At 32.1% G+C, this 11,273-nt stretch overlaps 1 protein-coding gene across 1 annotated transcript; it reads right to left on the reverse strand.

The window, feature by feature from the left end:
* Positions 1 to 2,179: 2,179 nt before the first annotated feature.
* On the reverse strand, positions 2,180 to 10,359 carry LOC118197312 (uncharacterized). Its single transcript, XM_035368808.2, has 3 exons — positions 10,147 to 10,359; positions 4,907 to 5,282; positions 2,180 to 2,413 (listed from the first exon to the last, which is right to left on the reverse strand). The coding sequence occupies exons 1-3, from the start codon at positions 10,297 to 10,299 to the stop codon at positions 2,319 to 2,321; spliced, it is 624 nt and encodes a 207-aa protein (XP_035224699.1). The 5' UTR covers positions 10,300 to 10,359; the 3' UTR covers positions 2,180 to 2,318.
* Positions 10,360 to 11,273: the final 914 nt, after the last annotated feature.

Genomic DNA, 11,273 nt, shown 5'->3' on the forward strand with positions numbered 1-11,273 from the left:
TATTGTTTCTCAATGGGCCGTCTATAATGATTTGCTGGGTTATTGCTTGTTCAATTATCTTAAATATTCCAAGGTTTTACGAACAATGTATTGCAACATTCTTATTTAACGCAATACTTTTGTATAATGAAGTTAATTAAAATAGGTTTATAGAGTCGATTATACAATTTTTAGAAGCCAGGGACGACTCCTTTGCTGGGACTTAAACTCCGGTTCTTTCGCCCTTGTTAGCTGGATGTGCTTTCCATTTACACCACGAAAGGACGCGGGGGAAAAACCCTTAGAGGGAGAAATTCTCTTCACTTAGGATAATTGAGTAGGCTGGGACCCAATCCTCATTCCTGGCAGTCCGTCATCTTTTTGGTTCGCGGGGCCATCTATTTAAAATATTTGAAGAATCTATTTAGAATTTTTGAAGTTGAAATTTGAAGATTCGACGATTGCCCTTGCCGGGATGGAAATTCTGGGCCTTCCGATTGATAGTTGAATGTGCTTCCGTTACGTCACATGAAAGCATGAGGTAAAGGAGAGAGAGAAAAGTCTTATAGGTTTATCATATTAACGTCATGAAATATTTTAAAAAGTTTTTTTTTAATATATTGCATATTCAAGAAGGGACAACAAATTCTTTATCGCCCAAATCTGAAAGGTTAATTTTATTTAAAGATTAGACTTCTTTGGTAAAATAATTTAGGAAACTAAGATTTATTCATACATTTTAAAAGGGAATAAATGGTATGAAATTTCAGTCTCTACTAAAAAATTATAAATCTTTTTTTAATAATAATTATCATGGTGGTCGAAAAGTAAGCCAGAATTTTAACTTCCCATAATTCAAGTGTACAGAATGATTCTGCAACCGAAATTTTCAAAGCTCATTATAATTTTGTTAACATGCCCTTTTTTGTGTGTACTCCACTGAATTAGCATTTCATTAATTTGTTTCATAGGGAAAGGATCTTACATAATAAGCTGCATTTTATCGAATTCATATTGTAGAGTTTAGCTGCACAAAAATGCTACATTATCAATCGGAGAATTTTTTCCTGTATGCCCAGATGCTGTCAGTAAATGTCAGTACCAAAAATGATTTAAAATGTTTCGAAATGAAACAATTTTATATTGAGAACGACCTAGTTAGAAAATGATACTTGAATATGCTGATAGACTCATACCCCCTTACCACAGATAAAGAAATAATAGGGATACTTCACTTGCGTAGCAAAAAGCAACAGCTCAATTCAAATGAATAAAAAGGTTTTTCTTGTGTTTAGGCTCCACATGAACTCACAACTGAAAACCATCAGTAAAAAGTACTGATCTGCGCTTTTCCGTTTACAAATAAGGAAAAGGATTGAAGGCATATTATGGATGAAGAAAAGAAAAAGATCTTTTTTGTTTATATTAGTCGAAGAAGACAGCATGAAAGACAACTCAGTTATCACAGAAAAACCAAAACTGCATCCAAAGAAGGTTTCGTTCTGTATACGGTCGGATTTAGGAGATATGTTTATTTTGAAATGTTGCAAAATAACCGAGTCATTAATGTATATCAAAATAACAAAACCATTAACGACTGTTGTCATAAGTTAGAGGACTTGGAACGGGATTTAGCCATCAGATAACAGACCTGAATGATTCTTCACCAAGATAGGTCTAAATCACAGAGTGACTTAACAAAAGCTAAATAATGGGATATTCTGCCACCTTTCCAATTGATAAAACAATTATTACCTGTTAGGTCATTCAGCATTTTCTTTCAGACCAAAAATTACCCATTAAACACAAGATTTTAAGGCAAATCGAAAGAATACTTCCAAAATGAAATAGAAAAGTTTTCTCAAAGAGGGCAAAAGGATGGATAATAAAATTAAAGTTACACAATGATACGTATGTTTTTTTTTTTTTTTTTTTTTTTCTTTTGAAATTGTCTTTGGCAATACTTGATTACACTCCTACCAACTCGATATTTTTTTAGAAGAGATAAGAAGCCGGTATTAAGGGCGTTAGTGTTCTTTGAAGTTTAATCACAATCATCCTGATGTGGTGAACTTTAAGAGGACTACAGAAAAGGTTTTTAAAAATTTGAAATTAAAATACAACTGCGTATGATTTCTAAAGCTGTTTCGGGCTATAAAGTCAATTGGGATAAATAAAAATAAGTACATATTTCAAATAATTACTAGAAATCATTATATGTAAATTATAAAAATGATTCATGAATTTTACAAAGAGTGTTTTCAAGACCATCTGTACAAAGAATACATTAGCGAAATGTAAGCGCACTTATGAAACTTAAATTTCTTAAAAATTTATGTTCATTCAATTCTGATGTCTGAACAAGCTCTGAAGTATTCTTGAGGTCCACATCCCATTCTTCCCTTGCCATCTTCACATATTCCCCAGTGATTGCCTTAAAAAAAAAAAAAAAAAAAAAAAAAAAAAAAAATTAATTATCTATTATCTAAGGAGCATGTATTTAAAAAACAAACAGAAACAAATAATAATAATAATAATAATTTTACGAAGAAAATTCTTCTTTATTTGAAAACTCAATCTTCATTACAGGAATACTTATAGTATTTACTATAAATATTGAAGCAACTGGATGAAGAATATTTTGCATGTCATATTTCCTTCGTAATAAAAAATTTTCTACTTTTTATTAAAGATATTTCTTCAAACAGCTTATATTTCATAGAAAAATTACATTTATTTATCTTTTATTTTCTGCGATTAGATATTTATAATATTCTCCTCCGTATGTTTCTAGAAAATGCTCATGTGTTATAATTACCTGAGAGAACGAGAAAGCATCTTTGCATAAAATCTGAAGTCAGACGAAAACGGAACATACATTTGTTTATTATAATCTGTTTTAACCACCTGTAATGGAGCAAATGTATGTTTACAATGTTTTACCTTTCTGAAACGTTGTCATAATAGTCATCTGCAGAGCTAATCTGCTAATGTCATAATAGTCATCTGCATAAATATCTTCAGCTTGGGCGATAAATAAAAAAATAAGTACTTATTTAAATTTTTAGTTACATTAAATATTCAATACTTTGTTTAAATAATAGATAGAAGAGGTTAACAGCAATTAGAATTTGAAAATTAAGCAGAACTAAGCCTCAGATTGATGATATAAAAAGATCTGTGAATTTTAAGGAACTGTAAAATATAGCTCTTTTCTTAGTAAATAAATAATCTGCTTCAGAAATTGGAAATTGAATAATCCTTATAATTAAAACGATGCAAATCCATCAAAATTTCACGTCTCCATCAGAATATGGAAAGAATATTTTTGCTTCTTGAAGAAAAAGGAACTACGTTAGAATCCTTCAAAATCTATGGAACTTTTCGATGAAGTCCTCATGAAGGAAGAACTTTCGATGAAGTCAGTTTTCTACTTGAGAGAAAATACTCTCAGGCTGAGTTTCATTCAGCAATCACGCCTAACTTTAAATTCGTCAACAGGTGGAGGTAAGTCTATTCATTTAAGTTCTGCTTCATACTACCAATTCAAGAATCAGTTGTGCTGATAATACTTATCGCAATACTTATCAGTGTTTCTTACATTTCTTAGTGCTTATGAGAATATAGTGCTATATTATTTACGTTATTTTAATTCCAAGAAATAGCAACTATTCTTCCCCTTCAAATGATTCATTTCTTTCTCAGAGCTTCAATGAGCTGAAAAGCTGTATTAAATGTTGTCTGTTTTTGTATTGTTATTACACAACATGAGGCAAGAACATATCTACAATTTAAGTAATGCAGATAACTTGCAAATTATTGATGTCCTTATACCACTTAAATTTTAATGACATCTGTTGCTATTATTGCTAATCCCTATGGCCAAGTGTACAGATGCAACAACAGCTATATGTATTCTTATGGACGAGGAGAAAGAGGGGCTGTTATTGGCCTTAGACACCTAATTGGTGACGCTACAACTACAACTCAGCTCCAGTCCAGTGTTGATCAAGAACACTCCAGGAATCCCATGTTCTTACAATCCTACTTCTCTGCCAACAAGCTCTCTAGAAGACTTTTGCCTTGACATGTATATTAACTGCCTTATAAAGAAAAGACAAAATTTTTCGAAAAGACATTTACAGACTTCCACGCCTTCTCCTTATTTCAAATCTGGACCCACGAATATAACAGTTGGTTCCATTAACCTCCACACTGACCAGTCATGTAGCCATATCTACTACGTGTTAGAAGACAATTTTTCTACAAAAGAATACTTTTATTTCAAAATATGATCAAAAGTTTTCACAGTGCTTTTAAGAGCAGAGCTTGTCATTGTGTACTACTATGTTACTACTTTTAAGCATAAATATCACCTCCTGTTAGCTGAGGAGAAATGTCTTATTTTCCTCGAGTATCTGAAAATCGAAAGAGCCCAAGTTATTTTAGCGTGTTTCAGTTCTAAAAGCACTGACTAGTGAGCAGTGACTACTTAGTCTAACACTAGTGCTTCACACTGTGATATTTGCGTTGCATAAACCTTCTTCTGTGAACCAGAAGCATAATGTTTATTGGTTTTAAATTAGATTTTCAAACTGGAAAAGGAAAGTATAAGAACTTTTCTAGATCTAGAGAAGAAACGCATATTTTTGCACCCTTCCTTGCGTAATAGCTTATAGCATGACTATGTAAGTCAATATAATATAATCCTCCGTTGACAAAAAGACAGCAATCTAGGCTGTTTCAATCACCAGTAATGGCATATATTTCTCAATAAAATACATAACAAATAAATAACATTATTTCATTTATAAATTTGATAAGAATTTAAAGAATGCTTTGATGTTTCAGATGTAATATCAAATGAGTTACAAACGATGATCGATATTCATTATTGAAATTTAAAAATTTGAGAGAAATTAATTACCTGCTCTCCAGTGCCATTGGAATACACATCTTTCACACTTTAATCCTTTAGGTAATCTGAGATGAACTTTAACAAACCCCTTTTGCTTTCCAAGGTTGTAGCTATAGCCAGAGCCATCGGAAAGTGCTATAGGATGCTTATCAAAACACTCCTGGTCCACTTTGACTCCTTCTTGGATTGGACAGAGCTTAAATTCAAAATGCCCCAAGTGATTCGCGACGATTTTGACAATGGCGGTAAACTCTTGACCTTCCTTGTAGGTTCTCACAATAATTCCTTTCCCATATTCTCCGCCATCTTCATTAGGCCTTGGCTCGGGAAGATCCCATGGGTCTCCGCATACTCCACATTTTCCTTTATTGACCTGCCATAGCCTCTGTAAAATAAAATGAAAAATTGTGTATGAGTTTATTTAATTTAATAAGATACTTAGTTTATGAAATACACTGCAGGGAAATGACGTGGCTTGTTAAGTCGATCAACAACCGAAAAAGGGTAGTTTACATCGTTAACCATTTTGTATCAATTTTGTTATTGTATGTATAACGCATGAACGAAAGCAATGGAGAAGAAAGATGCTATCATGTGGGGAAAAATTTATTGATATGTCCAATTGTAATTATTTTCTCCTGTAAGGAACATTACTAGATAAAATCGAGTAATGCACATTGTAAAACTTCTGCATACAAATGACAAGACGAGTTCGTTCATTCTTAATTCAGCTTCAAAAGTTCCCTCTTTTGATATAGGGTATACTAAGCAAGACTACACGTTCGGAGTCATGAGTAAGGTTATGGCTCTAACACAAACTATTGATTCACTTTAAAATAAGTCACTATATCAGGTTCTGTGTTCCTCCTTACTTGCTTTGGGACCATTAAATGTCCTGACTCGGAACAGGGAGCTTACTAAAGCTATGTTCAATAAATTTGGGAAGTAGACAATACACGCAGGAAGGGTATACGAAACCTTTATTTTTCTCTCTTTACAATGATTTCCGGACTTCGGAATACAGAGACCAACCACTTGTTGTCTGAACGTAAGAATATAAAAATATTAACTAAACTCTAACTAAACTTAACTTTGGATTAATCAAACAAGTGCCTACTCCAAGATTGGCCGTATATTAGCAAAAAGCCGTATGTAGTACAGAGAACTGCTAACAGTACGATACGTTTAAAATTATCAAGAGGATTAAACCTCTGGCCTTGAAGGCAACCAGCAACCGAGTAAAACTACTATGGCAAGCGGCCTGCTTCTAATAGCTCCTTCCTCTCTCTTGCTTGGCAAAAAGCCACAACTTAACTACTTGGCGTTCGCAAGACAAATTTGCATAAATAAGTTAAAGCTTTTAACTCTGGCCGGAAGTAGAAAATAAGAAGTGATAGTAAAGATTTAAAATAAAATAAACGTTAGTAAAACTTAAGATCCTTACAACTATAGTTAAATTAAATTCAAAAACGTTAGTTTTTGTTTGATTAAAAATCATTGTTTGGAATGCAACACTAAATTGTCAATTCATAATACAGAATTTATAAATACTTAGTTCTAATTTCCTAACTAAGATACCAAAAGAGTTAAAGAGTTCTCATATTTACTCACTGTCTAATTTGTTCTACGAATGCTCGCCATTTCATCTGAAAGGTGAATATTTTACGAACTTAATGTTTTTATCATTCTTTTGTTCTGAAATGATATGATATTAATAACTAAACCGCAACTGCGCATCGAAGAAGGATACAAAGCGAAAAATATAGTTTAACTATATTTTTTATAATAACTATATATAGTTTAACTACAAGTCAAATTGGTTAGAAAAAGAAAAAAGATTGAAACTGCAAGGTCTCCTTTTACCTTTTACTCAAGCGATAATATTATATATTAAATATTGATTATTTAGTATATAATATTATCGCTTGAGTTTATATTTATTGATGCTTAAAATTGAAAAAAAATACTAGACACACCAATTATCTTACAAAACTGGATATCTGGGGTGGCAGTGCTCTTGGTTTAAGATTAGAAAAGAAAATTATGTGAAAACAAGCAGCAGAAAAAACAACGAACACAATGGCATAATTATATTACATGTAACTTTCATGTAACTTTCATACATATTATGTATTGCAATAAAGTGTAAAGGATGAACTTTTTTTCTTCCAGGGAAGGGGGGGAGAACACCTGAAAGCATCTACTGGTTAACATATTAGTTGCTTAAATGACTTATCATTTAAGCAACTAATATGTTTACTTAAACGTATAGTACAAGCGCTCGAATTATACGGAGTTCCGATGCTCCAACAACCAACAGATACCGAATAATCTTTCATTCTCCAAAATTTTAATTATTAATTATTTTCTACCAGCCAGAAAACATATGGATGGTATACCAGACAAAATAAGTACTAATGAATTGCTTATGTGTAATATAAGCAATCCATTAGTACTTATTTTGTCTGGTATATGTGTTATCTGCGATATTCTCGCAATAAAACAGAGAGAGAGAAAAAAAAATGTACATTGCTATGACATCTGAAAGATCTGAGACGAACGACATTTGAAATATGTACAAACATGCCCTCCAGGCCTGTTTGTTTCATGCCTGAAAGATGATGTCTATTCAAGTTTAGTGGTAGACGAATAATAAGTGTGACGCTAGTAATGCGCCTATGACATGCAAATCATGTTCGCCTTAAATACGTGATGTAAACTTCGTATGCTTTATTTATATGGTTTCAAATTTTGTTTATAGACAGATTTTTCACTGAAATTATATGTGAAATTGTGGTATTTTTCTGTATAATGTAACATGAAAGGCTGAAAGAAGTGATGCTCTGCCGGAAAAATAAGAATACAGGAGCAAGTCTATTTAACATTGAGTAAATAGGTATGTCGCTAATTTGGCGAGATATCGAAAAGATTTCGATGTAATTTTTGTCGCCATATTTGGCGAGAAGTCTCCAAACTTGGCGACCAGTTAGCGACATTTAGGTCCGGTTCCCGTGTCACCGTAATAGGTATTGTAATTGAATATCTGTAACTGATCGCTATATTAGCTGTAACCGTATCTGGGCCTCATATGCCTTCCAGTAATTTCCAGAAGCAGAAAGCACTAGAAATATCTCGATGGCCGGGTAGAATCTGTATAAGACCGGAGAGAGCATCAGTTCTTAGTTCTGGTTGTGAGCTGTTAATTCAGAGCGACTATTGAAAGCTTCGTCTTTTAGATACGCTTTGCTTGGATTTCATTTAAAGTTCCTAGTAATTTAAAGTGTAACTTCTGATTGTAATCTATGATACTGTGAACAAACACCTGGGAGACTATTTCTGTGAAAAGTGCCAGAACTTATTTGTTTTCTGATAAATTGTTTCTTCTGATAAAATAAATGTTATTATCTATCATCGGACCTGTGTGCATTCAATCTATTACAAACTCGTATGCACGCAATAGTATATTTTATGGTTATATGTGTAAAAATATTATAATCTAACGTAACTATCAATATTTTGTAATTCCTCTAAATGCTGAGTTTCTCAACCAAAAATGTAGTTTTAAAATTTCTAAAATGGATTTTTTTCTGAACTTTGAACTGAAATTAATATAATCAGTGTCATGCTTTAATATATAATAAAAAAAATTCCCATTTTTAAAACAAAATTCATATTTATATGCATACTTTCCTTACACACACGTTTATTATGTATATAAATTAGTGTATATGGAGTGTAATAACAGATTCAAAGAGGTAACACTAAGTCAGTGTGGTATTTCTCTAAAATGCGCAAAGCAGAAAAAGGGTTACAAATAACAGTGTTTGTTATTTTTCCGAATTATTTTATTAGATCAAAATGCTATATATTAAACTAAATAATTTAAGAGAGTTATGTTATTTAGAAAACTATTAGCGATAAATAGTATTAATTGATTAGTAATTTTTCTGAGCATTCACTGACAACTCATTTGCAGAAGGAAGAACCACCAGCGGTCGAGTAGTAAAGTCACTGAACACTTTTAGTTCGGTCCAGGTTCGAGTTCCGGCGAATGGGCTGGCTACATGGGCTTTTTTGTTGTTTTCCGCGTGTGTAACGTGTATATGAGCCAGTTTTCCTTAGAAAGTCCTCCACGAGGGCATGCCTTCCCTTTAAACAAAGAGCCTCGTGCACTTTGCTGTACTTAAATAAAAGCAAACCATTTACCGAAAGAATAAAAACAATGGATTACGCTTCTTGAAATTTCGGCTCTTCCAGCATAGGTAAAAATTAACATCTTTTAAATAGTAGGTGCTTGTTCTGCAGCGTAAAATATTTTTTTTTTTTTTTTCATTTTTGAATTGCTTTTGATGTGCTATAAACTGTATTTATTTTAAAATTAAAAGCATCTACATGAATGGCTACTTTTTGAACCAGTTTTATTTTAATATCTTATACTTAGATTCGTAGATTTACTACGTAAAGCAAGTTATTAAATATAGAATTGTAAAACATGTAAACTTAATGACATTTAAATGTAATGATACTCACTTAAAACTAAATATCATTGTAGAAATTAATTCGAATATTGATTGAATTTTCAATGAATCTAAATAATTTTATGTCGCATTCTTTTCCCTTCATATTTCGTTTTGATAATTTTTCTCTTCTAACTTTCACAATTTTTTAATGTTCGCGTTTTGGCAAGATTCAGAATTCAAAGCTCTCGAGTTTAACAAACAACTGTCCTTAAATTTCAGACTTTAAATATGGAACTAAACTGAAATAACGATTATAAAATTAATTTTGTAAGTACTAAATTATTTAAGTGAAAGAATTTGCAGATGAATTTTAAAGAGAAGAGCCAAAAGTTCCACATCGCTGAACAAAATCGTGCACAGTAGTTAACATATTAATTAGAAGTTAAGCTCTATCAGAACTGCACAAAAAAAATGTCATTTAATACAGAAACAGAATACCAACCATCATTTGCATCATACCTTTTCATCAAATGTGAAGATGTTCCATTTCACTTGTGCGTAAACGATAAAGCGATATAAAAATGATTTAGCTATTTAAATCAGTGAAATTCATAGAATAAAAAAAATCTGAAATGAAAATTATTAAAATTTTATAACGCATTCACTTAAAGCACGTGCTTTCTGATATTTCATAATACAGATTGTATCATTTCTTCATATATTTGATTTCATTTACATTTTCTTTTTATAGCTGTGGTAATACACATAAAAAATATGTAGAGAACTTACCGTTATTCCACCGCAGAACAATTCAATGTCATCGACATTCACTGGAGTTTCAAAACCATAGCGCCACATGGTGGATCTTCCTGGTGGCTCATCCAGACTTCCATGACTGTTAACAAAACCTAATAATAACATAACTACAATTAGTCTCAACATCTTTTAAATGATAACTACTGAAATTAATTTAAGCAAATATCAGAAAATTCTTATATATTGGCATTACCGAAGAGTGTGCCCCTTTTCCCATGGAGTTAAATTATATGGGTATGATAAAAGCACAGCTATCAGGGATTCTTCAAGGTCGCTCCTAAGGAAAGGACCTCGATAAGACATATGTCTAATGATATGAAACTGACGATATGTATATAATCAAAATACTCGTATCAGTTGTGATTACCTAGGAGGGGAATTATTTGTCTCTGAACAAAAAGAAGTTATTTCTCCATGTGTGGGATTATTTTAGAGTGTAACAATTCCTTAATTCAAACAAATAAGAATGATAACATCCAAGGCACTTTCTGATTTTACCGTCGGATACAGACAAGTACAGAAATAGAATAATTCCCATTATTGAAAAGCATGCCAAAGCAATCAGATTACGCCTTCCAGTTACCGAGTGGGTAACACTGCTTAACACTGGTAGTTCGATAATGCGAATGGACTGGCTGCATAGGCCTTTTTGTTGTTTTACCTATGTATAAGATGAATGCAATCCCGTTTCTCTTGGAAAGTGCTTCACAAAACTATCTCTTCCCTTAGGCAGGTAACGCTAATGTGCTTTGCCATAATAAAATAATCCAAGCTAAGAACTATCGGATTAAATACAGATAAATGAAAGAAGTATTGAATCAGGATATTCTAATAACAGCACCTAGAAAAATAAAAGTTTTCATTAACAAAGAAAACTTGATCGGGTTAAAGTCAAATGATATTGATCAATTTATATGAGAAATGTCTATAAAAAAGTCCAAGTAACACGTTCTAATGGACCCAGTCCAAGGTTTTATAAATTGGGCAGAAGTGCTTGTTTTCATAAGTCCATCGAAGAACCCATATTTTTCAACATCATAAGCGTCATTTGGTTTAATTTTCACGATCTTGTACAGTCCGAGAACCTTAAGTTTGAGTTT

Source organism: Stegodyphus dumicola, chromosome 7 (assembly GCF_044657685.1).
Source record: "Stegodyphus dumicola isolate Sdum_Otavi_A_Nest chromosome 7, ASM4465768v1".
Lineage (NCBI taxonomy): Eukaryota > Metazoa > Arthropoda > Arachnida > Araneae > Eresidae > Stegodyphus > Stegodyphus dumicola.

Coding starts and splice junctions, on each gene's coding strand:
- LOC118197312 (XM_035368808.2), bottom strand. CDS start 10,299: ATGTTGAGACTAATTGTAGTTATGTTATTATTAGGTTTTGTTAACAGT. Junction 5,283..10,146: donor TGTTCTGCGGTGGAATAACG/GTAAGTTCTCTA, acceptor TTTATTTTACAG/AGGCTATGGCAGGTCAATAA. Junction 2,414..4,906: donor CCAATGGCACTGGAGAGCAG/GTAATTAATTTC, acceptor TTTTTTTTTAAG/GCAATCACTGGGGAATATGT.